The sequence below is a fragment of the Carassius gibelio genome, chromosome A15 (genome assembly GCF_023724105.1).
Source record: "Carassius gibelio isolate Cgi1373 ecotype wild population from Czech Republic chromosome A15, carGib1.2-hapl.c, whole genome shotgun sequence".
Lineage (NCBI taxonomy): Eukaryota > Metazoa > Chordata > Actinopteri > Cypriniformes > Cyprinidae > Carassius > Carassius gibelio.
This window is the reverse complement of record NC_068385.1, coordinates 10,604,547-10,621,953: the sequence shown is the minus strand read 5'-3', so window position 1 is coordinate 10,621,953 and position 17,407 is coordinate 10,604,547. Positions and strand designations below refer to the sequence as shown.

Here is a 17,407-nt window from a genome sequence, read left to right as displayed (position 1 = left end):
GGCACCGCAGCGGGCAAAGAGAGGCACCCCTTTGTCACGCCGGCACATGTGCCTTGTCGGCTTTTTGCATCTAGTAAAATACGCCTCATTGTCCTGAATGTCAAATCTGTAGATCTCCAGACCGACAGCATTCTTCGAGTATGTGACTTTGTGGACTCACATTCTGCTCACCCATCCTTCATTAGATTAACCACAGCTCCATCCATGTTCACCTGGCATGTGTTGTGTCCCAGGGAGTGTTTGTAGCATTTTAAGCAAATTTTGGCTTCACAACATTATAATGTAAAGTGCATCTTTATTTTTAGATTTGTATATTAAGGTTGGGGTGAGTTATTAACAGTATTATAGTAAAAAAAAAAAAAAAAAAACACTTTTCGTCAGGGATGCATTAAACTGATCCAGAGTGATCGTAAAATCATATTTGAACTTTATCAACAAATCCTGAATTTTTTTTTTTATCACTGTTTCCAAAATTCAGCTTTGCTGTCACTGGAATTAATTATGTTTTAACATGTTTTCAAATACAAGAAAAACACGTTTTTTTAAATTTGTACTAATATTTTAGAATATCACTGTTTTTATTGTATTTTTTTATCAAATAAATGCAGCTTTAGTAACCAGGAGACTTGTTTAAAAAATGAATAATTAAAAATGTATAATTCTTTTTTTTTCATGAAGGCTATTTATTTAAGTCTGGCTGCTATGCAGGAGAGCAGATTTGAGCTGGCAGTGAAAAACATGTATTTTTAGGTATCTAAAAGCTGTGTACAGTAGTTCGCTGACTTCTCTAATGTGTGCTATTGGCAAATGAAACTCTACTTTGACCTACAGATACAGCTATTTTTAGCATTTAGGTCCGAATTGAAAGTCATAAATCATCTGAATTTCTCAGAAATATAAAAGTGTTTGAAACGGCAACAAAAAGTGAAAATATATATGTCCTGTTTACCTGAAGGCCCTCCCCTTCCTACGTGTGGTCAAGCTTGATAATGCATAATGTCAATTATCAAAAATATTATAAAATATTATTAAAAAGTGCAGTGTTTACCAGACTAAAATGGTTTGTTTAGCACTTTTTCATTTATTTTGTGTAATAATGCTAGCAACTGTGATGCGGATTAAGAGCCATTTTCCTCTGTGAGGAGTGTGTGTAGAGTTAATGTGCTCTGGCCATATGGTTGTGGTGAATTGATGACGGATATTTGACTCTGTGTTGTAGTGATGGGAAGCAGTGGGCCGTATGCTACAGTGATACTGAAACAATAGTAAGACACAAGCACACGAGGTCAACCGTGTGCACGGTCCCTGCCTGGAGGCAGGAAGGATACAAGCAAAAAAAAAAAAAGACAAGAGAAATAGCCAGAGGAAAGAGAAAAAAATAGAACTGAAACTGAATGGATAGCGGTTGAGGAAGACGTCTTCCCTTTCTCCTCCATTATGCGGCTTACACGGTCACAGTCTTTCCACGAGGTCACAGTGCACTTTTGAACTTTCACTCTTTATGGACATTGGCCCCGTGTTTCCCCGGGAGAAAATCCATGGCGTTTCCCATGAAGCGAACACATGGGGCGGGCGAGTCAATTAGATCATATTTGAACAATTCTCTCAAACCAGTGAACCTTCTCTGAAAATGCAGAGCTTTTTTCTTCAAACTCCAGCTTTTCTGTGTTATTAGATCTATGATATTAGAGTGACACATTGAATATTTTATTGACTGTCTGAATGCCTTGTGATGACATGCTAACTTCTCCTCTCAAAAGAGACTCCGTGTCACTCCGTATCAGGCAGCCAGGCATGATGCTCCCTGCACATTTCCTGTGAATAAACTCCTGCGCAGCAGGGGGGAACACAGACCAGAGGTGAGCAGGGTGCACGCACACACACAGTACTCACCAGCCCCCCTCCCCTGACAGTCCCCCCTTCCCCCTGAGAACGGCCTTATAAAAATCCATGGAAGCGCTCAGTGAGTTGAAGCCTCCTTAAACCTTCTTTTATCACTTGGAGCGGCTCTTCTTATGGAACACTCTGTCCAGGACACAGCACGGCTACCTCTGCCCAAATACAGTCATCCACCTCATGCACTTTCTGTTAGACCTTATAGGCTACATTCTTCATCTTAAGTAAATGTGTGGGTGTCACTTTTGCGTAAAACCATCCTTTCAATCAAGATAAATATTGTACTTAATTAAAATGAGTTAAAGGTGCACTGTTTCCAAATGATGCTGTTTTATTTTACATAAGTTAAGTTATCCTGTCTTGTTGGGTATCATATTGAGATCCCTTAAACAATTGCAATTGCAATTTGTGCTCATAAACACATCTTAAATCTTAAAATTAATGCACCATCCACACATATTACTTCCATAATTCATGTCATCATTTGTAGATAGATAGATAGATAGATAGATAGATAGATAGATAGATAGATAGATAGATAGATAGATAGATAGATAGATAGATAGATAGATAGATAGATGCTGTTCTTCTGAACTGTCTGAACTGTTTACACAAAAAATAGCAGCAAAGCTGTTTTTAACATCGATAATAATAATCAGAATTGGGTATAATACGTTAGTGTATACTAATTACTTTTTCTGATAATGTGTAAATGTAAAGCATTACTTTTTAAATTTATGTAATTTGATTACAGCTACTAATGTCAATAAATTAACGTTATTTAAGTTACGAATGCATTTTTAATAGAAAAATACTAAGTAGAATGCATTTTAAAATCATGTTTTGTGTCAGTATGCCTTTTAATTAAACACCGGAGAATGCGAGCTAAAATGCAGACGAGTCGTACAACATTTAGCCAGCCACAAATGTAGTTTGTTTGTCCCTCGTAGGGGAACATTATGGACCATGTCACAGGTTATGTGGAATACAAGTTTCTTAGAAGTTCTATCTATAACTACCTTTCCTTCTCTCAACATCATATATCAGCCTCCAATTCTCCTACACATTGACCACACTGTTCTTTACACATAACAACACGGCACTTACACACTTACAACCCCAGACAGACCAGAGACTAGAACGTCAGTCGCCTGTCTCCTGTCACAGTAGTCATTTTACAGGAGTCATTTCTCCAGACCCGTTTGACTTGCTTGTTTTTTTTTTTTTTTTTTTTTTTTTGCGTGATGTTTTCCAGTAAAGTCGACCGTGAGCCACCAACATTATATCTTTAAAGTTCATATGGTTTCGCCACACTATTATTTTGCATCCCTTGCTCGTATGAATTGTCATAGTGTCCCCATCTGTCCTCAGAGCTGTGGAGAGAGACTCAACCACCCGGCACCCTGCTCAATGCAAGTCTTTGTGTTGAAGCTTTTATGGGCTTTGGCTCGAGTTCATAACGTCATTGAGGGACTCAGACTACAAACCATTGGTTACGATGCTGACTACAGCTCATGTCATATCTGCAGTGGTGTTTAAACACAGTGGTGTTTGTGGTCTTTATATGGCGTCATATTGTGCTCCTATAGTCTTATGTGACTGACCAACCCTCAAGTGTGAGGACAAATGGGATAATATAACAAAAAGCTGTGGTGTAGAAAGTAGTGCACTTGTCTACAACATATAAGAGCTGTTGCCTCAGGGTGTCCCAGGTTCAAATTTGGCCTTCGTCATCAATCAGTCCCTTTCTCTCTTACCCACTTTCATGTCTGTTTTCACTGTTCTATAAGTGCTAACATTCTTAAAAATGAATTATTTGTTTAAGCATGTTTGGTTATTTTATTTATTTGTTTTATAGTGAAGGGAGAGGTGGTGTCAGGAAATACTGTGAACCAGGTTCGATTTATCGATTATGTGTTGAGCACATACACCACAGCTCCACAGCTCAATGTGTCGTGCACTAACCACTATGCTGCTGTTCCAACATATTTATGTATTAATTTTTTACATTTGTTTGTGTATAGAGGTGACGGTAAATAATATATGGTGCCCCTAAAAAGTATTTGGTCTCTTTTGGAAATGTAAAGCTCTCAGTAAAAAAAAAATAGACATCTGAAACCCATGCTAGAACTATGATTGTAGCTTTGCATCTCATTAAAAAAAAAAACATATATACATCAACGTTATTTAAGTATTATTTATAAAATATTATAGTATGCATTAATATTTTGAATTAGTTTTTTATAGCTTCAGTTTTCCTTTTGTCATTGTTTTAGTATTTTTTGTCAGTTTTATTTGTATTTAATATTTCTATTTAACATTAAATTGTCTATTTAAGTTTTATTTTTAGTAATTGTAGTGCTTCAACTTAACCCCTTAACTGTCACAAACGTTTTTGAAGATAGACTTGAATGTGCATGATACAAACCTAAATGTTTATAATTCATGACTGAAAACATTTTGTAACATGATTTTGATGTGCCATTTAAATGGTAATGCAATGTCTGATTTTAAAATGGGTTTTAAAGGATGAATTTTGAGATTTTATGTTTTCAAGTGATATATAACTTCTGATGATTTCTAAAATGTGATAGAGAAAAAGTCAACGAGGAAGTCTATTTTTAAACAAAGGTCAAAACTCCTTTTGTAATGTAGATTTCTGAGGGTGAAATCTTATCATAAATTAATCTATTTTCATACATAATTTTTAACAAAAAGTATTGGTAAAATATATATTTGGGAGTCTTAGACCTTTCCAACGATATATAGTTTGTCAAGATTAGATTAGATTTGATTGTAATATAGTATAGTCAATGCAGACGTCCCGTATTCGGGACGGGGTGACAGTTAACACCTAACACTCAACACTCAACACTTAAACTTTAAGTTAGTTGCCAATGCAATATTTTCTAAATGTTTTGTTCAGTTTTTTCATCCTAAGGTTTTTTTATTTTTATGAAAAATGTAAAAATAACAATAAGAACACTGATAATGTATAAATACAATTCTTTTTGAATAATGGTTTGTTATATACCGTAAACTCTGATGGAGTCAATGTTGTATGCTCAGTTGAGTGGTCAGCAGTCTAGTCAGAGGTCAGTTTGGCCTTTAAGCTCTGTTTCTTTCTGAGTGCTACCCGAAAGCCTAGACCACATATTGATTCCTGCAGGTTAAGCATCCAGCAATTTCAGAGCATCATAAAAGACATGATGAAGGCCCATGCATTTAACATAATAAAAACCACCTCACTTAAACTGCACATCTACAGAGATCCAGAGTCTGGGAGAGAGTTCAGCCACCTCCCTCAGAGATCTCAGCAAAAAGCTCTCTGACATCTCCTTGGGCTCTTCTCTCCTGAGCTGTTTCAACCCTTGTCGCAAAAAGTGTTAAAAAGAGGTCAAAGCAGCAAAGTGAAGTTTGCCCAAATGTTTTCTGGATTTGCATTTATGGCTTCTGTATTGATGCGGCAGATGTAGTGAATAAATAAAGTTCCTCTCCAGCAGAAAGCTTCTGAAGGGTTAGACAAAGCATGCTTCAGAGAATTACTATTATCCACGTAAATGCTGCAAATGTAATTCAGCCCGAGGTTGGAACTGTAAAAGTGAGGCCGACATGTTTTTTTTCTCCTCTTTTACCGTTTTCCTTTTAATACTTCTGAGTGTAAGCTGGCCATTTTAAAAGGTTTTAAAAGGTTCAGGACTGAAGGTCATATGATGGTGCCGAGGCACAAGCCACCCCTCCCCGCTCTTGCCTGGAGAAAGCTTTATAAAACTTTGATGCCCAAATTAGGTTGTTACTCATCTTGCACCTTCCTGCTCACAGTATTGAAAGCAGCGGTGAACTGCTGCGGGGAGAGAGCATCTCAGCGTTTGGACTGGGTACTCCGCCTCGCGGCCGCTGACAACAGCAGAAGTGTTTTAACAGGGTTTTAATGGCCGGCCACTTCTGCTCCTGGGAGCATAGAAAATAGCTGCTGTGAAAAGAAAGGAAAAAACGCTCTTTGGCTGATGGGAGCTGACATGGCCTGCTTTTTCAGTCGCCATGCTCATGTGACTTTTGCATCAGAGCTGCTGGGAACATCTAGATGTCTTTTTTCCCACTTTTTTTTTCCCCAATTCCTTCCCTGCCAATTTTTCTGGGAGGAAGACTGGAGAAGAGTCACTGGACCAACCCACACCCATCCCCCAACAGAATTTTCTTAAAACAATTTTATGGACTTGTTTAATTTATATTTATAATACAGTTAAAAGTTTAAATATATAAAGTGTCATTTATTATTGTGACGCAATGTTGAATTTTCAGCAAGCCATTACTTCAGTCTTCAGTGTCACATGATTCTCATATTGGTGCTCGAAACATGTATTGCATTAGCAATCTTAAAAAAAAAAAAAACTGTTGTGCTGCTTAACTATAATAAATAATTATTTGATGAATAGAAAAAAGTATGTGGTAATGGTTATATATGATTTATTTAAATTGTAACTAATAAAATCTGATCTCTCTTTCTCTCTGTTTTATTTATTTATGGTTTATATTTTTATGAACGTTGTAATAATATATATGAAATTATACTGTAATTTTAGCTGTATTTTAAGTTCACCTTCGGAGCAAAGCTTGAAAATGTGGGATGTTTTTATGGTTTCTGTCCATTTTCCATTTTCCCTTTTCTGTCCACACTTTCCCTCCCTTCCACTGTCCTTGTTTGATTGGCTTGTCATTAAAGTGTGTGCTGACAGAGATTGGGCTTTGCCCTTTTGATAGGGGCTGAGTGCCCTGGCCGCCCCTGCCAACCCCCACTCCAACTGCCCACTATGGAAACCTGGCCCCTGCATTGTGCTCCTGAATGGGGGCCCTGTGTAGCGTTGTGGCCCTGCTGGCTGCGCTCATTAGCAGAGTTTGGCGACACACAGTCCCCCTGAATGAGTCTGCTTGTTGCCACACAATAGATAAGCCCTGAATGTAGGCTCAGAGTCTGGCTCCATGCTGACACCTCTCAGCAGCCACAGCGCTCTCATAGCCACTGCTCAGCTCTCGGCCTGCACCGCACAACCGCTGCGCTCCTCTCCACTGGCTCATTCTGTGCAGGAAACAGGGATGTGGGAAAATAGAGAGAGATTTGCTTAATTGATGTAGCTGGGCATTTCCTATGATGTCATATAGGTCATTCAGCTTCCTGCTCACCACACTTTTCAGCAAACACCCCTTGACCATGACCCCATGCTGCATATTTGCTCACATGGCTGCTTTGCTCTTTTCAGTCTTTTAAAGGAATATATTTAAGGTTCAATATAAGTTAATCTCAGTTTACAGCATTATGTGACATAATGTTGAATACCACACACACACAAAAAGTTACAGTGAGGCATTTACAACTGACATGAATAGGGCCAATTTTATTTATTTTTATTTTATTAAATTTTTTGATAATTTAAAAGCAGAAACTTTTATAAAAAGCACTTGGATGAATTTTTATGTTAAAACGTGTATTAAATGAGCTGAAAACTGTTAAAATTATTTCATTGTTGTTTAAGGTTTATGGAAAAAGTTTTTCATAAATTGTAAATAAAATGATAGAAATCTTAGTACACTCTTGAAAAATAAAGATTCTTCATTGATATCAATGGTTCCATGAAGAACCTCCTTTTGGAACCTTATTTATTTTTTTTGTATTTCTGAGTATTTTAATGTTTTAATAACCGGTTCAATCTTCACGGTAACCCAGATTTTTGCTTTTTATATAAAGAAAAATAGGGACAAGTCAAAATAATTTTTTTGGTAAATCAATATTATGCCACAAGTGCTGTCAACTTGAACCCAGAATATTCCTTTAAAAGTGCCATGTTTATTCCCAACCATTTCAAATGCGCCAGATGTAACGAATCAGATCTGATTGTCCTCTCCTTGGCTCAAAAACTCATAATCTGCAATGAAAGCAAACAGCATGAAAAGTTCATGCCTCCATTTGCTGTCATCTGTTTGGGTGGTCAGTTCGAGGTGTTCAACGTTTCAGTTGTCGTCTCATCCTCTCAACAGTGGCACAGCTGCGAAAGTTTGTTTTCACCCCATCATCTTCCATTATCTTAATCAAATTCTGCTTTTGATCACAGGGAAGGGTGTATGAGGTTTGGCTAGGGGACCTGGCGGGGGGAGAGTGTGGGACATCAACAGAGGGGGCCTTCATGTTTCCCATCTCCTCTTAACTGAGCTTCATTGTATGAGTGTGGGTCAGTTTAAAAGCAATTGCACCAAATCGTCTGATAAGACCCGAACAGAGAGGAGGATAGGTGATAGCTGGGCGAGATACAGGGAAGTGTCTGTCCTCCTGAACACTCAGGGAACAGGATTGAAATGATTGCTCGTACTGTGAGTGGTGAATCTAGAGTGTGTGTGTACATGCCGAGTAACATTTATCTGTTTGCATGTGTGTATTTTCCTTATGTGTGTGCTTTGGAGTGTTCTTACCTCTGCTCCTCTCCTCTCAGCACATAGGCTGTGCTCGCTCCCCCACCAATTAAACTAATTGAGTTAATTATACATTCTTCACTATGCCCTTGTGTCCCTAACACTGATTGGCTGACCTTTGTGTGGCCGCCAGTCGTTAAAGTGAAAGGGGTGGCCGATACAAGCTAATATGTATTTCACAAACTTCACAGTATTAACCAAAAAATATTTTTGTCAAAAGTAATGGTATATAAAATGATCACTCCCAAGAAAGAATGTTATATGCATACTAAGCAAGTAGTTTATACTGAGAATTTGTTCCCTAAAAAAAAACAAACAAAAAAACTTGACCTTATTCAATGTGAGCAATTAAGTTTTTTTCTTTAGTTGAGCATGATGATTTTTTTTAAAGAACTTTGCCAGTGAGTTTATTCCATTAAATATTCATTAGATTAAAGCTGAGTTTGAGTTTTTTTACATGTATCATTTAGAAGTGCTGACTTGTTAGTGAATCAAATATTTGTCACAGGTGTTCTTGACGAAGTATTATAGTACACTGTTTTTTTTTTTTTTCTTATCGCATTCAATTCAGACTAGGGATGTTCTGTTTAACCGGTTAACCGTTAACCTACCATTGAGAATTTTGGCCGATTAATACAATCAGTTAGGCCTTGTTCACACGGGATGATTTTAAAATTGTCGGCCGATTTTCCAAACCTGAGAGACCCCACACACGGCGATAAAAAATCACGGGTCTAACAGTTTTGGTCGTTCAGTGTGTGGTGTGCAGCCACACGGCAATATCAACACATCACACACGAACCGATTTGACTCCCGAGCATTCCCAGGTCAGACGGGAAATCTCGCAAAATCCCTCGAGATGAAACGTGACTTCAGAGTAAACAATCATGGCGGATGAAGAGGATGCAGTGGCCATAGTTTGTGCTTTGTTTTTAATCCAACATGTTGGATATCCCCGATTTGAGATCGCAGCGGTCCCGACGTTCTTCCGAGCAGAGGAGAGCAGTCTTAACACACCACACACGGCAAGAATATTTGAATATTTTCATATATAGCCGATCGTTATGCGCATCTCGTCAGTAAAGCTGGTTATCTAATCAGTGGTTAATTCCATCAGGTGTGTGATTTCACATAGAGCAGCTGTTACTACACAGAGCCGTTGTTAACTGAGAAGATGCGCCAAAAAACGCTGATTAGATAACCGGCTTTACTGACGAGATGCGCATTAACGATCGGCCGATCGTGATCGGAGCACCCCTACTAAGATTGTCGGAAGGGGTGAATCGGGGCTAAAATGGGCCTAATTATCCTGCCGTGTGAACCAGCCTTTAAACGGTTTAAAAAGTAATTTATTTATTTTCAGAAGTAATTTATCAAAATATTTAAAAAGGTTTGAACGACGTGAATCCTCATGTTCTGTTCTTTGTTGCTTTTTGCGCATATCAAATGAATCCCCGGGAAACAAATGTTATTATTTTTAACGGGTCACAGACACTTATCCTCTCTAATTTAATTCAATTCTAATTAAAAATAATCGTGTCGGTTAATAATCAGTTAACGAGCGTTGTTTGTCGGTTAAGAAAAAGAACAGAAAATTAACATCCCTGAAAATTCACAATTCAAAAAGAGTTTGTAAACTTAAGTCATTCATACAGTAGAAATGTCTGAATGTCATTTGGTGATATTCTTACATTTGTGTGTGTGTATGTGTGTATGTTTTAAGTGTTCGAAAATACTTTTTAACCCCACTTGATGTTGATTTATATATTGCTTTGAATTCAAGACAAACACAGCATTCAAATTGTGAATAGAGCTAACTTCTCCTGTCTCTTTCTCCTTAAATTCTCTCTCTCTTCAACTTCCCTCCACCCCCTTCCCCTTTGTACCTTGCTCTTGGTCTGCTGGTCAGATGGGCTGGGAGAAAGCCAACAAACTTCCAGCCTCTCACATGCTTTTCATTCACAGTATCACGCGTTGTAATGCCCTGACCCCTTCATTCATGTTTTACAAGCTGTTCATTAACTCTCTGAGCCCTGCTGCTCGAATTTATGAGGCAATAGCAAGTTTGTACATATTTTCAGTAAATTAAGCAATTGACATTTAAAGGCCCATCAATGGGCTACAAGACAGACCAAGATGGACGTTTGTGTGTGTGTGTTTTCCTATCCGCTCATGTTGTATGTGCATTGTATGTTAGGTGATCTAGCTACACAAGATCAAATATGAATACATGCTCTCAAACACCAAACACTCCCGGACTGACACGTATAGAAACAAAACAACACACACTTTTAGCCCTTATCAGATCAGCATAGTGTAATCATGTAATTTAGCATCATTACTGCATTAGCAAAGTATGGCTAATGGCCACAGCTGTTTTACGACATCTTGTGATGCTCTTATGATATCCAGACTGATAATTGCTTTTCGCTCATCAAGAGCCCCTTTCATTTACAGCAGCCCATCTTTAATGCTCGAGCAGCTATGTGTGTGAGTCAAGAGCCGCATGGAGTCGGGCACCTCCTCGCGGAGACGCAGATGCACACATGCACGCTAGGCAGGTGCTGTTGTCCTCAGGCAGTGAGCTAACACCTGAGAGCTTAGCTCAATAACAGGCCCTCCTGTGCGGCTCAGCTAGGTGTCGCTGGGTTTATCTGCAGCCCGTCAAAAAAGCTTGGGGTTGAATCACACTGTGTGTGTGTGTGTGTTCCAGTCCGAAAGAGATTTCGACTCACATTCTCCTTGTCTAAGGCTATATGTCAGCATCCACACATTGGTGTGGTACCTTAGTTCACCCCTGTAATTTAAAAATATGGACAGATTTGTTCAGATCAGAAAAATCAGATCAGAAAAGTTTGTTTAATCACATTAAAATGAGAAAAATATACAATTTCATAATCCAAGAGTATATTGGTGATATTTTGTGAATTAAGTTGAAAATTTGTTCTCAAATATTGCTTGTTTAATCTTATAATGACAGGACTTCATTATTAAAATGAGAATAATAAAGTTATAGCATTATGACATTAAAGTAGTAATATAATGAGAATAAACTCACAATTCATAGTATAAAGTCAAAGTTTCAAGAATAAATTTGGATTTTATGAGAGTATTGTTGTAAATTGAATCTCAAAATGTTAATAGTTTAATAAAATGTAATAATGGACTGACTTTGTTCTCATATTTTTTACTTTATTATTGTAGCATTACGACTTCATTATGACTTAATTATTGTGATTTTAACTTTTTTTCAAAATACTTGAATCTCATAATGCTGTTAATTTATTTTCATAATATTATAAATTGAATCCCATAATGTGACTTCATTCTTAAAATCTTGATTTAATTCTCAAAACTTTAATTTATTTTTGTTTAAAAGGCCTATAGTAAGATTATTCTCAAAACTTTACTGCTTTATTCTCAGTCTTAGGTTTTATTATTATTATTATGGAGTCCCACACATGACATACGCATAATATAGATCGAATAACCACAAATTATTAATTTTTCATTTAGTTAAATCATGGCCAAGAATTGATTAAAATTAGGAGATTAATTTGTGTGAATATATGCAGGGCTCTGTAAATTTCACTATAGCACTAATGTTGTATCTTTTTTATCTCTTTAGAGGTAATTTCCTCTTCACTCTCGCCATGTGGCCATTGTCCTCCTCAACCCAGGGTGTACAGATGAAACTCCCCGTGATTCTGTGTTATGCTTTCATCCCCGTCAGGTCATTGTAAAAAGTGTATCTATAGAGCAGTGTTTGGGGATCAAAGGCTCTCTGAAATATCTCACTCACACATTCTGCTCTACTTCTTTATCTTGCCTTCTTCCCCACTGAGCTCTGTGAGAGCTGTGGGTTCAAACGTTCAAGTTCGGTGTCAGAGATGTCCGCCGCTCACACCTCCTCTCCCCCATGAGAAACACGAGCCTCCTCGGCCGCAGAACTGACAAAGGAAGGAAAAGAGGAAGAGAGAAGGGGAAAAACAGCGGCTGGAAATGGCTGTCAGGGGTCTGGCTGGTTAATGGCTTTCGCAGAGCTATTGCCCTCAACTAGCATGTCTTCTCCATTAGCGAATTTTGTTCCGATGTGCTAAAGCCGTGTTGTTTTCTCCTCTCTTTTGCTCTTTCTCTCACTTTAGTGTCACTTTCACCCCGGCAGGTCTACGAGTGGCTTTTAAACGATTCGTCCCACTTTCTGAGGCTCTGTGACTCCATGTCAACGTCCCGTATGGCCCATGTGTATGTTCCTTTCCTGCGCTGTGAATGACTCTGTGCTCAAATAAACCCAGAGGCCAGTCGTTGGCTTTGATCAGGGCTTTGTCATCTTTATGGGAGTGTTGAGAGGAATAAGCCAGGGCCAGCAGTGCAGGACCCCAGATTAAAGAAGACCAGAGACAGGGGGGTTTGCAGGCCTCCCTCTGGAGTTTAACACCACATGTAACTCCATGGGCTGAATTTACTCCACTCTGGTTTTTAGACATATCAACAGTACCCGGCGTCCACAGAAAACGGAAAAATGGAGCATCAATCCACAAGTTCATATTTGTTTCTTCCTCCGGCGAAAGAATGTAAACCGTAGGCTGTCGTTTCAAATACTGCATGATTTGTGTGCTTTAAAAAAAAAAAAAAAATCTGGCCATGTTCGGTCACATATGTGCGCCTATTATGAGGGTGAGAAAGAGTGTGAGAGGATGTGTGTGTTTGTGGTTTTGTGTGTGTGTTTAGGATCCAGACACACTCCAGTGGTGTTTGAGATATAAAAGGAGAGAAACGGGGGTCACATGCTACAGCGTCCATACGGCATTTGTGTTTTGTGCCCCATTTCCGATAGCCTGGGTTTCCACAACTGCCTTGACCTCCTCAACTTTCAACTGTACTTGAACTTCTGGAACGTTGTGAGTTAAACAACGACAGAATGAGACAAACAAGGCCATTAGCCCCTACGCTACAATATGCAAACCGCACACACAGTTTTATTAGTCGTACATTGTTTATAATGAAACAACAGTGTTGTGTAATCATGAACATTGAATTTAAGAGGCACAGACCTTTAACCTTAAGTCTGTGCTTTTGTTGTGGAATAGGGTGGCTCTTGTCCTAGCTAGAGGAGTGGTAGATTAGCTAATCCTGTCGCTGTGTGTTTGGGCTCTTGGCCCCTGCATGCTTTTGGGGTAATTAGCTTACATGACAGGACCGAGGGTTAATATTGTTCTCTGTGCTCAAACAAAGGGCGATTATATACTTGCAGAGATGGAATGCATCAGTATGGCTAATAAAGAGGTGAAAAGTGCTCTTGGTAAAAGTTGGTGTGTTAGTTGTGAGGAATGTGGCTTTTAGTATTGTGGCAAGTGTGTGTGTGTTTCACTTTGTCCACTTTAACATTTGGAGATGTGAATTGTTTGCATAGTTGTTGGGTAATGTGTGGTTAGTGGCATTGCCTTTTTTTTTTTTTTTATAAAGGAAAATTATTTAGAGTGATGGTTTAGAGTACACATGCCCAAAATGGGCAGTACTAGTTGCAGTTGCATAGATTTTGTATAGTCTTTGTAGCTACCACAGTTTAGATTTTGTGTAATATAGATAAAATTATATTAAATAAATTTTTTACGTTTATATTTTATTTGACATCAATTGCATTGTCTTTTTACAGTTTTTGTAATATATAAAATTGTTTGCTTTTACATATCAATGGCAAGAATGCTTCTTTTTGCTCTATTATTATTATTATTATTATTTATCAAAATGAACTAATTAACAAACTGACAAGTGAACAACAAATGAACAAACTATCAAATGAACAAAATATCAAACAACAAATTAACAAGCTATTTATCGAAACATATACAGGAACATGTTGTCAACTAAATTGTTCTTTATACATTTAAGATTATATATATAAAAAAATACTTTTATGAACTAGTACTAGGTTTTGAACTCAATCAATTAAATCAATACAGTACAATTCTCTAGAGGTCAATAATTATTATCTATCTATCTATCTATATATATATATATATAAAGATTATATATATAAAAAAATACTTTTATGAACTAGTACTAGGTTTTGAACTCAATCAATTAAATCAATACAGTACAATTCTCTAGAGGTCAATAATTATTATCTATCTATCTATCTATATATATATATATATATATATATATATATTGAACCTTTGCATTTGGACAGCCATAACGGGGCCATTTTAAAGTATGGTCTTCATAAAAGTGTACTCAAAAGCTTATAAATCCTTAAAGAGAGCTCAAAACTTCACAAAACTCAGTGAACTCTTGTGTAATATGATTCTAAACAAGCATTCAAAAATGCGAAATTCCCATAGTTTTAGCCATTTCATTTGTGTGTGTGTGTGTGTGTGTGTGTGTGTGTGAACGTATTTCTCCATCGTACATGTTTGGTTGGCCTAGACCCTAACAGCATCCATGTCATAAAGTGCGTAAAGCGATTGAACCCTGGAAATTGCTGAAAAACTTTCTAATAAAGATGTATGTTTTGTTCAGTTTTGTGTTACAAGAGTATTTTATTTTCAATTTGTATTTATTTATAAGGTCATTTATTTATATAAGTTCTGTTTTTTTTTTTTTTGTTTTTTTTTATGTTTTTAAAGATTTTTGTACGTATTGGACAAATGTTTTATCCGAAACTCCTTACATGTTCAATAAATTGCATATAAGGTATTCAGCATATTTTATCAATTCATGCATAATCTTTTTAATTATATGTCCAGAACTGGTGTTCCAAATTTAAACAAAACAAGTCAGTAAGTTTGATCTTGGGTTGAATGGCTTTTGTTTCATTTCGCTTTGTCACATCACTCTTGGTGTGAATAAAGCTTCACAGTGAATTTGCAGTCACTGTGTATCTGTCACTACATTAAATGTGTCACCAGTCAGCCTAATATATTACTAAGGATAGTTAAATGAATTACTGTGCAGTCTTGATCTCTCTATTTAGATTTGTTTGTGCATTGTTCCTCTTCGCTCTCTCTTGCTCTGCTAAATGACTAAAGCTGCTCTCTAGCCTTAGGCAGTGCTGCTGGGAGAATCTGCTCTTATCACTCTCCACTGACTGCACAATCATGGAAGAGAGAAAGAGGGGTGTTAGTGTACATTGAAGAAAACCCTTAAGAGATCTGAGCACACCTCCCCTTCATCACGCTCTTTTTAGCACACCTTCTCCATCTGCCTGTGTGTGTGCCCATTTCCAAGCATCCGATAGGCCTGTTTCAGTATCTACACAGAAGCAACAAAGTCCTTCCTAGTAATCAGACTGGTCGGGTTTAGAACAGGCCTCTGGATCCAGACGGATCGGTAGCTAGCACCGAACGCACAGCGGCATTCAAATTAGATTGGGTGTTACTGAAGCATCTAACGGGGCAGATTATACCACAGAATAATATTGTCAGGAAAAGTCCCTGAATGAAACGTGAGCTCGTGAGGGGGACTTCAAATGCACGGCAGCTGTTGATCTGCGTGGGTCAACTGGCGGTCAGGGGCTGGTGTGAATGCTTCAGTCTCATCAGGACTCTGACTGCAGAATGCATGCTGCGCTCACCCGATCTCGAACCCTGTCCGTGTGTTTACCGTTCTCTTCTCCAACACAGCCAGCCCTGGACTGTTTATGGAGTGGGAAGGAGGAACGGATGAGTGGAAGATGTCTGCAGGGGCAGTCAGGAAGGTGCTGAAAGGTGGTCGGCTCTTGCTTTTGCATGTGCTTCAGAAGTTACCCATTTGAGAGAAGGATTTAGGTGAGAGGAGGAACCCAAGAGAGCCCACGTATAAAGCCTCATGGGTCTTTGGGGTGGGAGAAAATATAGATTTTTCAATGCATCGCGATTTTTCTCTTAAACCATTCTGATTCTAAAAGTTGTGCTTTGCTTTACAATGTGCAGTTCCACTCACAAATATTTAAGTGTTTTGTCTTCCTAGTGCTCTATGAAGGCATCTTTTATGCTCTTTGAATTGCAGTATAAATTTGATCTATGAAACTCACTCACTGCTTTGAAGACTCACGTGCACTTTGTGTTTGTTAGTTCTGAAAGGCGCTCACAGCAAACATTTGTGAGCAGGTAAATGAACTTGCTTCTCCAAATGTTTTAAGGATGCAATATTGATGTGAACACTTGTCTTAAGGACAGCACATAATATTTGATATGCTAAATTGATCTATGCATTATAAATGCAGACCTGCTGCTGTCTATGATGTCATCAGAAATAACATCAGCTGGTTTCCACTATTTGTTCAGCTCTCAGCTAATGTCAGCCAATATCTGTGGGTGTTTAACTACATACACTGTTACAGAAAATTACAGAAAAAAATTGTTTATGTAAAAATCTTTGACATTAAATTAAGTATTCGATCATTTTGAATACGTTTATTTTATTTTATTTTTGTCTCTTTGCATCATAAAAAAACTGACATTTGGGTGCTTTTGTTGTTTTTATAAGTGCATTAAAGCTTATTCCCAGAATTGGAATCATATCGGATCGTGGTCTCAACCCTAGTGTTTCCACAGACAATGTTCGCCCATGTTCTCTGTTCACTCTCTAGAAACAAGAGGGGAACGCTGACCTGCTCATTGGCACACGGTGACCGGTAACCCAATACCCCCTCTGCTCATGGCCCGGTCCAGCTTTCCCCTCAGGCCTGTCGTAAATCAGATCCAAAGCAGCGGGGTCTGTGGCCCCCAGCCCTGCTCTCACACCCCTGAGCCCAGCTGTAATCTGTCTGCATCCCGCTATCGGCCTCCTCCTGTGCGTTAGCCACACTGGCTGATGTGCGTAACCACAGGCGGTCCTCCGTGTAGAGATGGCGCTCCGCTCGTCCTCCTCTTCTTACAGATCAGGATTAAGAGCTTGGCAGATTCCTTTTCATTTACATTTTTATTTAATTTTTGTTGCATGTTTTTTGTAATCTTTGCCTCTGGTGATAATCTGCAGGAGTGTGACAGATTAGGAAGGAGAAAAAAAAAACAGAGAGACGCAGAAACTACATTTTAAAACAGCTGGGTGAGCAGCTATCGGGTGA

General features: G+C 38.2%; 1 protein-coding gene across 5 annotated transcripts in view; it reads left to right on the top strand.

Moving 5' to 3' along the window:
• LOC128029170 (BCAS3 microtubule associated cell migration factor) overlaps positions 1 to 17,407 on the top strand; it is a 223,762-nt gene that overhangs the window by 149,848 nt on the left and 56,507 nt on the right. Inside the window, exon 23 of one of the 5 annotated variants that reach the window (XM_052616770.1) lies at positions 15,984 to 16,129. The exons of the other annotated variants lie outside the window; for them this stretch is intronic. Within the exon in view, the coding sequence (XP_052472730.1) occupies positions 15,984 to 16,114 (131 nt within the window). The 3' untranslated portion in view covers positions 16,115 to 16,129. Of the gene's footprint in view, positions 1 to 15,983; positions 16,130 to 17,407 lie in introns of those variants that run through there. 5 annotated transcript variants of the gene reach the window in all.